The sequence below is a fragment of the Pipistrellus hanaki genome (assembly GCF_964339955.1).
Source record: "Pipistrellus hanaki genome assembly, chromosome: 7".
Taxonomy (NCBI): Eukaryota; Metazoa; Chordata; class Mammalia; order Chiroptera; family Vespertilionidae; genus Pipistrellus; species Pipistrellus hanaki.
Genome location: NC_140509.1, coordinates 29,351,085 through 29,363,328, shown reverse-complemented (window position 1 = coordinate 29,363,328; position 12,244 = coordinate 29,351,085). Strand labels below are relative to the sequence as shown.

The window sequence follows — 12,244 nt, the reverse complement described above, 5'->3', positions numbered from 1 at the left end:
CTACATACATATGATCAATTACTGATACTTTTTACTTTTCCCCAAGCAATCTTGAATTATATGAAATCTGTAGAAGGAAAAATCACAGCTTATTTAACTTTGATGACTATAATAGTAAATATTCCATAAATTGGTAAATGAAAATACTAAACTTATAATATTTCATATATTATTACAGTTTAATAGTGTTTGAGGATGTCATTGAGAGAATGTGACCTCAATTTAATCTGGAAGCTGGACCTGGCAATCAGAGGTTTCCATCCTTCTGCCACCATTCTCACGGGAGGTCCTCAAATAATATCATTTCATCCTATCTAAAATATATTTTATTGATTTTGTACAGAGAGGAAGGGAGAGAGATAGAAAGCTAGAAACATCGATGAGAGAGAGTCATCGATCAGCTGCCTCTTGCACACCCCCTACTGGGGATATGCCCGCAACCAAGGTACATGCCCTTGACCAGAATCGAACCCGGGTCCCTTCAGTCCCCAAGCCGATGCTCTATCCATTGAGCCAAACCGGTCTCGGCCATTTCATCCTAGAAGAGAAACATGCAAATTGACCATACTTCCACTACGCCCACAAATCATGCCCACCAGCCAAACAGGAGTGAGTATGCAAATTAACCCAACAAATATGGTGGCAGTCATGGAGCTGGAGAGAGCAAGAGGCTTGGGTTTCCCCCAGCAATGGAAGAAGCCAAGCTTCCCACCCGCCCTGGCTGGCCCTGGCCTCCACTCAGGCTACAAATTTTAATTATAGAAGATAAATAAATCCCAACAAAAATGGCGGCAGCCATGGAGCTGGAGAGAGCAGGACACTTGGGTTGCCCCTGGCAATGGAGGAAGCCAAGCTTCCCACTCACCTTAGCCAGCCCTGGCCTCCTCTCAAGGCTACAAAGTTTCAATTATAGAAGATAAATAAATCCAAGATACCAGGGCCTCCACTTGGGTCTCCAGAGGGTGTGGCTGGCCTGCAAACCATCACAAGCCCCTTGCCCAGGCCACCCCACACCCAAGGGAACCCCCATCCTGACTTGGAACAGCCTTCAGGGCAAACCAGCTGCCCCCAACCCATGGACCAGGCATCTATCCTATTTAATATAAGAGTAATATGCAAATTGACCATCACTCCAACACACAAGATGGCTGCCCCCATGTGGACACAAGATGGATGCCACAAGATGGCTAGCAGGCAAGGGCAGTTGAGAGGAACCAGGATGGCAAAGGAGGGAACTTGGGAGTGACTGGACCTGCAAGAAAGGGCAGTTTGCGGGGGGATCCAGGCCTGCAGGGCAGAGCAGTTGGGGGGAACATGCCTGCAGGGGAGGGCAGTTAGGGGTGACCAGGCCTTTAGGTGAGGGTTGTTAGGGGCAATCAGGCTGGCAGGGTAGTGGTTAGGGGGTGTTTAGGCTGGCAGGCAGAAGCAGTTGGGAGCAATCAGACAGGCAAGCATGGGAGCAGTTGGGAGCCAGCAGTCCTGGATTGTGAGAGGGATGTTGGACATCCCTGGTGGGGGTCTCAGATTGGAGAGGGTTCAGGCTGGGCTGAGGGACACACCCCCATGCATAAATTTTGTGCACCGGGCCTCTAGTTCATTATAACATTGATAAGAAAAAAAAATTTATTCCTTGTCAGTGCACCTGTCTGTTGGAATTTGCATGTTCTCCCCATGTCTGTGTGGGTTTCCTCTGGAAACTGAGAAGTGTCAGACAGTACAGAAGAATGGGATCTTAAACCAGCCAAAGGAACGACACTTCACTTTTTCATTTTTATTATTTTATTTTATTTTATTTTATTATTTCATTATTTCTCTTTTATTTTTTCCTTTTTTCTTTTGTTTTTTATTTTCTATTCCTTTCCACATTATTTTTTCATCATTCTAATTTTTTAATTTTATCCTATTTTTTAATTAATTTTTTTTAATTTTTATTATTTTTTTCTTCTATTTAAGACATATAGAGCAATGGAATAGAATAGAAAACCCAGAAATTGACCCAAGCCACTATGCTCAATTAATATTTGACAAAGGAGGTATGAACATACAATGGAGTGAAGACAGTCTCTTCAACAAATCATGTTGGGAAAATTGGACAGATACATGCAAAAAATGAAACTAGACCACCAACTTACACCACACATAAAAATAAACTCAAAATGGATGAAGGACTTAAACATAAGATGGGAAACCATAAAAATATTGGAGGAATCCATAGGCAGCAAAATTTCAGACTTATGCTGAAACAGTATCTTCACTGATACAGCTCCTAGGGCAATGGAAACTAAAGAGAAAATAAACAAATAGGACTACATCAAAATAAAAAGCCTCTGTACATCAAAAGAAACCATCAACAAAACAACAAGAAAGCCCACTACATGGGAGAACATATTTGCCAATGTTATTACTGATAAGGGTTTAATCTACAGGGAACTTATACTACCTAAAAAAGGAAGATAAACAACCCAATCAAAAAATGGGCAATGGATCTAAATAGATACTTTTCAAAAGAGGACATAAGGAAGGCCAAGAGACATATGAAAACATGGTCAAAGTCACTAATGCTCAAAGTCACTAATCATCCAAGAGATGCAAATCAAAATGACAATGTGGTACCATCTCACACCTGTCAGAATGACTATCATCAACAAATGACAAGTGCTGGAGAGGATGAGGAGAAAAAGGAACCCTCGTGCACTGCTGGTGGGAATGCATATTGGTGCAGCCACTGTGGAGAACAGTATGGAGTTTCCTCAGAAAAACTAAAAATGGAACTTCCATTTGACCCAGTGATCCCACTTTTAGGAATATATACCAAGAAACTAGAAACACCAATCAGAAAGGATATATGAACCCCTATGTTTATAGCACACAATTTGCCAGAGCTAAGATTTGGAAACAGCCTAAGTGCCCATCAGCAGATGAGTGGATTAAAAACCTATAGTACATCTACACAATGGAATACTATGCTGCAGTAAAAAAAAAAAAAAAAAAAAAAAAAAAAAAAAAAAAAAAAAGAATAAGCCCTAGCTGGTTTGGCTCACTGGATAGGTCGATGGCCTGTGGACTGAAGGGTCCCAGTTTCAATTCTGGCCAAGGGCTCATGCCTGGATTGTAGGCTCGATCCCCAGTAGGGGGCATGCAGGAAGCAGCTGATCAATGATTCTCTCTCATCATTGATGTTTCTATCTCTCTTCCCCTCTTCTTTCGTCTCTGAAATCAATAAAAATATATTTTAAAAATCAAAACAAAAATAAAGTAGAAATTCTTACCATTTGCAATAGCATGGATGGAACTGGAGAGCATTATGCTAAGTGAAATAAGCCAGCCAGAGAAAGATAAATATCACATGATCTCACTCATTTGTGGAATATAATGAACAAGATAAACTGATGGACAAAAACAGATTCAGAGATAGAGAAGCATCAATCAAACCTCATAGGGAAGGTAGGGGAGGGGAGGGGTAAGGGGGAGAGGTAAACCAAAGGACTTGTATGCATGCATATAAGCCTAACCAATGGATATAAACACAGTGGGGTGAGGGCATAAGTGGGGTGGTGGTGGTGGGAGTAATGGGAAGATAAGGGCACATATGTAATACCTTAATCAATAAAGAAAAATATTAAAGAAAAAAAATTGTGATAAGATGATCATACCTGACTAAAATAAAAACGCTAAGCAAGAATTCAGAATAAAATAAAAATCAATAACCATGAAAAAATGAGATAAATTGCAAATGAGACTATCTTCTACCAGCTGTTTTTTTTTTTTACCATGTAAAACTGTAAAACTGAATAGCACTTGCTTTCAGAAAGCAACCCCCAATTTGTGAAAGAGAGAGATGCCTCTTCCCTGGAGATATAGCAAAAGCTAAGGGACCATATCTGCGAATTATGCCACTGTGTCTAGCTCATAAAATCTTATTAAAATCAGTATGTGTTGGTTATTTTTTCACACATAACCTCATTTCCCCATTCTTAGAAACTGTTTCAATTGCAAAAACCAACATGTTGTTCACTGGAATCATCCTAAACCAGAGAAGCTACAGATGTGAAACACATATGAGCATTCCCTTCTCCCCTCTTTTTGCTAATGGATCACAGCACTCCCATCCCCTGAACCCCAAATGGACTCAGAATCTCTCTCAACACAGAATTCCAGATAGCCAGTAGGTATCAATCATAGAACCCGAGAGAGAAGGCTCTTTACCACCCTTGAATTCAATGACAAATCAGAACACTGCCTTCCCTGGTGCATTTACAATTGATTGATTTCCCCTATTGGCTGGTCAAAAGGGGGCAGATTCTGCAAGATGCCCCTTCAGAATCAGCAGTGTATCAAAATTTAACATTCATCAACTCTTCTAAAATATTCAACTACTAAGACATTTTTATTTAAAATGTGTTTCTATAGAAGCAAAAAAAAAATGTAAGGACTTTATTATTCTGAGAAAATAAGGTGCTCCACGTGTTTTGTGTATATCTCAAAACTTCAAAATTTTGCCCTCATAGCCGGGACCGGTTTGGCTCAGTGGATAGAGCGTCGGCCTGCAGACTGAAGGGTCCCGGGTTCGATTCTGGTCAAGGGCATGTACCTTGGTTGCGGGCACATCCCCAGTAGGGGCTGTGCAACAGGCAGCTGATCGATGTTTCTAACTCTCTATCCCTCTCTCTTCCTCTCTGTGAAAAATCAATAAAATATATTTATATAAAAAAAAAATTTTGGAGAGAATCCAAGATGGCTGCTCGGGTAGGCAACTAGCCGCAGCCGCACACAACAATTTTAATAAATACAACTAAAATATAAAATGGACATTACCCAGAACTACAGGAAAGTCGACTGACTGGAAATCCTACAACAAGAAGCAAGGAGAAAACCTGAAGGAAGCACGGAGGAGCTGTAAAAGCCTAAGGTACGGAGACACGCGGCGCACGGAGAGGACGGAGCCGGAGAGGAGGGAGGCCGAGTGCCTGGCGGGCGTTCCCTAGCGGAAAGGAGATAAAACTCCGACTGTGCTGGGCCCCCGACTGCTCTGAACCCCAGTTCTGGGCCAGACCCCGGGGACTCAGGCTCAGCCATAGGGAGCTGGGCTGTAAGTCGGAACCCCGGGGTAGCGGAGAAAGGAGGTCCCGGAGGCGCGCACACTGCCCCCAGAGAAGGGACGGTCGGCTGTGCCGCGGGATTGCCCTGACGGGAAGGAGACTGGGGCTCCAGACTGCTGTGAACGCCACCTCCAACTCCACTTCCAACTGAACTGAACCCCAGTTTCGGGCCCATTGCGGGAGAGCTTACACTGTTTGGTAGCAGGCGAAAATCGAGGGCACCTTTCTCTCAGAGGCGCTTGCAACAAGTACTGAAGGACCCTGAGTCTCAGGAGTCGCATAGGGCGGGGCTGACGGAAGCCGAGGCTGTAGGCTCCACCCTGAAACGCCGCCCCATCAGGAAAGCTGCCTGCGAAAATGCCTAAACCAAATAGATCACAAAGGAAAGAAATGGAGGACAAAAAGCGACTGGATATAGAGTTCAAAACCACACTTATAGGGTTTTTCAAGAGACTCCTAGAAAAGGCCGATAAAATAAATGAGACCTATGAGGATATGAAAAGGGATCAACAAGAAATGCTAAGGGATCAACAAGAAATAAAGAATACATTGTCTGAAATAAAAAATATTCTACAGAGTCCTAAAAACAGAAGGGAAGATCGCAAGAATCAAGTCAAAGATTTGGAACATAAAGAGCCAGAAGACACTCCTCCACAGAAGCTAGAAGGCAAGAGAATCCAGAAAATTGAAGATAATGTAAGAAACCTCTGGGACAACTTCAAACGATCCAACATCAGAATCATGGGGGTCCCAGAAGATGAGAGAGAGCAAGATATCGAAAACATACTGAAAGAAATAGTGACAGAAAACTTCCCCCACCTGGGGAAAGAATTGGACTTACAAGTCCAGGAAGCACACAGAACTCCAAATAAGAGGAATCCAAAGAGGACCACACCAAGACAAATCATAATTAAGATTCCAAGAGCAAAGGACAAAGAGAGAATATTAAAAGCAGCAAGAGCTAAGCAGGTGGTTACCTATAAAGGAGCACCTATACGATTGTCAGCTGATTTCTCAACAGAAACCATGCAGGCCAGACGGGAATGGCAAGAAATATTCAAGGTGATGAATAGCAAGAACCTACAGCCAAAAATACTCTACCCAGCAAAGCTATCACTCAGAATCGAAGGTCAGATAAAGAGCTTCACTAATAAAAAAAAGCTAAAGGAGTTCATCACCACCAAACCAGAATTATATGAATTGCTGAAGGGGGTTCTTTCAGAAGGGAAAGTAAATAAAGATAAAAATATGAACAACAAATACGTAACTATCAACAAGTGAATCTAAAAACCAAGGAAATTAAAAAAAAAATCTGATGAACAATATTAACTGTTGAATATAATAGAATCAGAGGTATGGAAGGGGAGTGAACTGATGATTCTTGGGGAAAAGGGGACAGGGGAATGTGGGAAGAGACTGAACATAAACTGTGCACCTATGGATGAGGACAATGGGGGTTGGGGAAAGGGCAGAGGGTGGGGTGGGAAGGGGGCGGAAAAGGAACACTTGTAATAATATGAACAATAAAAATTTATTTAAAAAAAAAAAAAAAAATTTTGCCCTGATAAATGCCAAAATACAATTTAAAGATAACCAGAATATGATAATCTATGGCATAGCTCTCTTTCAATATCTATAGAAATGATGAATTATTTATTTCACATAACAAGGGATATTTGTATAGATACATAAAGTCAAGGAATTGTTTTCTTAAAAGATAATTCTAGGAAACTAGGCAGCATGTACCCAGAATCTTTAAAACACCCAAATACATACCATTTGCTATCCCAAGGAATACTGCAGAAATGGACATGAATTTAAAATAAAACCAAGCACATAAAGTCCCTCAGATGTTCCCTGGGCCCATCCACCCTGAAGTGTGTACCATTTACTTGAAAGGCCCTTGCAAGAGCAGCCTGTGGTATCTCCACATTAAGCTGGGCTTACCGTACCAAGTGTGTCCAACAGGTCGGTATTTGACCAACACACTTAGTAGATCCCTCCCCTCATAACTCTCACCTGGAAGATAAAAACAATCTCAGGCACAGAATGAAGCCCCATTTTTCATATAAGATAATCTGGCTTTTCCCATGCTAATTCTGCAAGGCAGCTTATTTACAAATATATAAATAGCTGCAACTTTACTCCAGTCTCATTGAAAAATCAAAATGGCATCAGGCAAGAGAAGCATCCTAGCATACTTGGCGCAGTGAGTGAAATTAAGTGGAGATGTGCCAAGCTACTTGACACTTGCTAGTCAGCTTAACCAGATACCCTCCAGTTTCCTGTAGTGGAGGTAGCAGGGCTCTGCTGGGCAGAGTCAGAGAATTCACTTACGCTGATTGCCCAGGGATTGCACAGCGATTCAGAGCCAAAAGTGGGAAAAGGAAATTCTAGTTGTACGTAATATTTATTATCACACCAATTCAAAGAGGAATGACATTGCCTGAATGGGACAGCAAAATTTCCAATATAACTTCTTACAATTAGCTAAGTTTTCCTATGTACAGGCCCCATGAATTTTAAAAAGATTTATCACTCTAATCCTTTAGCCACTCAGCCAAAATTTCAGGGGTTTTAATCATTAAAAAGTGAGCATGAAAGAAAATGCATATTAATTTTTGGAAGAGAATTTATTGACTTTCTTAAATTAATTAATTAAATGTACCTACTAGTAAAGAAATATCTTCCTATATATATGAAATATATATGAGATACATATTAACTTGACTTCACTGCATATGACTATCCAACCATGAAACTGCCTTGCCCTGAGGATTTCACGCCTACATGTGAAACCACCTAAAATCCAATCACAATAGTTGCATCTGCTGAAGTGCCCCACCTAACTATCATTCATTATACCCATCAATATCAAATTACTCTCTTCCTTTAAACTCTTATTTTTAAATTAATTAATAAGCAATCTACTTCTAATGAACCATATCATTAAACTAAAAATATCTAAATCATCACAAAATAGAAGGCCTAAAAGAGATTTTTCTCATACACAAAAAAGCAACCTAAAAACATGGTTTATATGGAGCATCGGAGGATAGGCAATAAGATGAGAATTCAAATGCTGAGAGTCTCAACAACCCTATTTGGTAACTTAAATATTAGGCTACTCAACAGGACGTGAAAACATTCATACATGCTTTCACACAAGAAAAGCTATGCTGCATTTTAAACAAAAAAAAAAAAAAAAAAAATGATGCCTTTTTCATTGCAGTGTATTCATATACTAAAATGTTCATCTTGGACTACAAGACTAAATATCATGACCATATATGCCAGATGGGCCTTTCTGGTGGCTCAAGCTTTCTGAATTGCTATTTATCTACCCTCCAGTGACATATAGCCAACCATATGAGGAATTAATCCTTTCCTAAATAGTAGCTCACCAATTGTCAGTATTTAAATAGAAAGTGACTCCTTTTTTAACCCCAAGTTTATCGGGGGAAAAAGAATAGTAAAAATAAGGAAGTAAACCTTTGGTAAAGCCATTTTGAAATGAAACAAGTATCAAGACCAAAAATAAAACTGAAAAAACAGTTTTTCTCTACTATTTCCTCCACACAGAGTATAAAATAAATACATAAGGGCCACATTCTTTTATTTTAACTTACAATGAAGCTTATGTATATGCATAAAACATATAGAAATAAGTATAATAAACCTAAGCTTTTTGTCTCCAACTCTAAATTGTGCCTTACGTTTATATTTTAAAATCTAATGTTGGCCATGTCTACTTTAAATGAAAATATTCCTTTAAGAAGCAAACTTTTTTGCTATTCTCTAAAGATTATGCCACTATCTGTATGTGTGAGTGGTATTTACACCATAGAGCAAGACCAGATTGCAAAGATTATTAAAAAACAACAGATTTATAAACAAAACATTTATCACAGCATTCAAGTGAGTATGACAGTAGTTTGATGTTTTATTTTTTAACAAATTGTTTGGGACCCCATCAGAAAATAGTTCCTGTAGTATAATTTAAATATAAAGAAAAAGTATTTTACTTACATGGTATCTCTAATAAGAAGTGCACTTCCCAATTTGAAACAGGTTCTATCACCTTCACAAAATGCACGACGCAAAGAGAAGCTCTCTCCTAGATCAAAACCTGTAAAATGTGAGAAATGGTTTAATCCAGCAGTTTTATTAAATTTAGTAGACTCACACCAATACTGATTTTTAAATAAGATTTTTTTTTTCATTGTCCTTATCTATGCACTGATTTATTTCAACTAAAATCCTGCTGTTTGGGATTAGCAAAATTTATTTCATTCTCTTTTTGGGATGTAGAGGAATAAAATATGTTTCAAGAGACTAAAATATTAATTTTCCTTGACCCAAGGAATTATCCTAATAATCAGAATAGTTCATTGTAGCAGTTCTGATAACTAAAGACAGAAAGTCAGTTAAGTAAAAATTATTACCACCATTCAACTGAAAACTAAGCAGCCTTTTAAAAAATATAATACTTTAGAAAAATAAATATTGATGTGGGGAAAAGTAGAGAGATCTTCTTTCTCATTATCTGTTTTCAAAATTTCTACAATGTATACAACTTCTATAATCTATATATATATATATATATATATATATATATATATATATATACATATAAAAGACTAAAAAGCCTAAGTGACCGGCCAACCTTCTGGTAGCTATGATGCGCAATGTCATAGCTACTAGTCGGAGCGTCTGACCACAAGGGGGCAGACGCTCCGACTAGTAGCTATGACACATACTGACCACAAGGGAGCAGATGCTCAACACAGGAGCTGCCGAACTGCAGTGACTTGGCAGTTGTGATTCTCAGGTGATGCACCCAGAAGCAGAGAGGAGGGAGTCCCATTCTTGGGGTCACCCAAGAACTGCCTTCTTGCAATCCAGGACCCCTCAAGGAATGTCAGGGAGCCGGTTTCGGCCCAATCCCCACAGTTCAGGCCAAGGAACCCCACTGGTGCTCAAATCCACGCACTGGGCCTCTATCTCTCTCTATATAAAAGGCTAAGGGACTGACAGACTGTCTGTCCATCTGGTGCATATGATGCGCAATGTTGACTCGCGCATGCATGATACATATAAAGCTCTCACTGGCGCCAATTGCATGTGACCAACCGTCCAGTACATATGATGGGCACTGGCAATTCTATCCTAGATAATGAAAGCCTAATATGCAAATTGACCAAATGGCATAACAACCAGTCACTATGATGTGCACTGACCACCAGGGGGCAGATGCTCAGTGCAGGAGCTGCCCCCAGCCTGAAGGCCTCAGGTCAGCCAAGGCAGATGCCAGCAAGGGGACCCCTGATTGCCCTGCCAGTTGCCCCACAGATCAGCCCTGATCACTGGCCAGGCCTAGGGAACCTATCCATTCACAAATTTCGTGCATCAGGCCTCTAGTCTTAAATAACCTTTTTTTCTCCAAAAGGTTGAGTTGTTATTGGTCTTAAAACAATACAGAAATCTGTTTTTAGGAGATTTTCTACATCATCCATCTTCTTTGCTTTTCATTTTTTATACTGATGTCATCATCTTAAGTTATAATGTCAAGGAATCACCTACAATATATTATATTTTTAGTGATATTTTGACACGGCATGTGTCTCTGTAAAGGATTATAATGCTTACCTGAAACTTCAAGTTTATCTCTGTTGTCTTGGAAAAACTGATGTCCCTCTGTTCTCAGCATAGCACATTGTTTTTCTATTAAAAAGAAAAAGTACTAAGGATTTCCTATCAATTTTTTCAAATAAATTTGAATCACACAATATAAACAGAAACTTAAAAATGGGGATAAATTAAGCTAATTTATTAAATTTCTTTAAAATGAGGATAAGAAAATTACCTTCCTAATAGTGTGTTTGTGAAGATTACATGTAGTTATTTATGTATGTGAAGTGCTCAGAACAGTACATGGTATGCAGTAAATGGTTGTTAATGTTAGCTATTATCACTATTATTATTATCGTTATTCCAACATTCTAATTGTTGCTATATACTTGACATTAGGAAATTAGCTGGCTTTAGCATCATTAAATTTTCATATTCAAAGTATATTCCAATATTAAAACAAGTGAACTACCATTATATTTCTTTTATTTTTTCCATCACAATTTATCCCTCTATGACCTCCTCCACCACCACAATCACCACACTGTTTATTTCAACATGACTTTAATTCAGATTTTGATGTCAGGTGACATTAAACTTTAAAACAGAAGAGGACTAATATGGACAGATTGAGTGTCCAAAATTCATATATTGAGGCAATAATCCATAATGTAAGTATTTGGAGATGGGGCCATAGGAGAAAACTAGTTCTGGGGGAGGCCATAGTGGTGGGGCCCCCATGATGGGACTGTTGTCCTTATTTATCAGGGGATAGAGACAGAAGCTCTTCCTCTCTCTGCCATGTGAGGAAAACAGAAAGAGGACCCTCACCAGAACTTCACCTCTCTAGTGCCCTGACTCTGGACCTTCCAGCATCCATAACTGTGTGAAATATATGTTTGATGTTTAAGCCCCCCAGTCTAATACCATAGACTGAATTGACTAAGGCAGCAACATACATAGAAGTTATTACCGTATTTTCTGGCGTATAAGACGACCCCCTAATTTTACAGTTAAACATAGGTTTAGGTCTATATTCGCCTATTTTCGTGATATACTCGGCGTATAAGACGACCCCCACGGTTTTCGGTTGACTTTTTTTCATTTCAAAAGTCGTCTTATACGCCGGAAAATACAGTAAAATAAAATTAAAAGGCAAGAGTGAAATCAGTGGTTGAGCATCAACCTATGAACCGGGAGATCACAGTTCGATTCCCAGTCAAAGCACATTCCCTGGATGCAGACTCAATCCCCAGCAGGGGGCATGCAGAAGGCAGCTGATCAATGATTCTCCCTCTTCATTGATGTTTCTATTTCTCTCTCCCTCTCTGTTCCTCTCTGAAATCAATAATTGTATATATTGTGTGTGGGTTTTTTTTTTAAGTAAAGGCCTCTACTATAAACAAAACTGGCCTATAATGAGGGGAAAAAATCATTGAGAAAGTATTATGTGCTGAGACACTTAGTAATATTCAAAGAAATAAAAGATACATTTTGTCTCTACTCAAAGCAAA

General features: G+C 39.4%; 1 protein-coding gene across 1 annotated transcript in view; it reads right to left on the bottom strand.

Moving 5' to 3' along the window:
• Positions 1-12,244, bottom strand: part of COL19A1 (collagen type XIX alpha 1 chain) — a 276,934-nt gene that overhangs the window by 244,213 nt on the left and 20,477 nt on the right. The window contains exons 3-4 of the mRNA XM_084890396.1: positions 10,749-10,823; positions 9,129-9,228 (exon numbers count right to left, since the gene is read on the bottom strand). Of these exons, the coding sequence (XP_084746522.1) occupies positions 9,129-9,228; positions 10,749-10,823 (175 nt within the window). The remainder of the gene's footprint in view (positions 1-9,128; positions 9,229-10,748; positions 10,824-12,244) is intronic.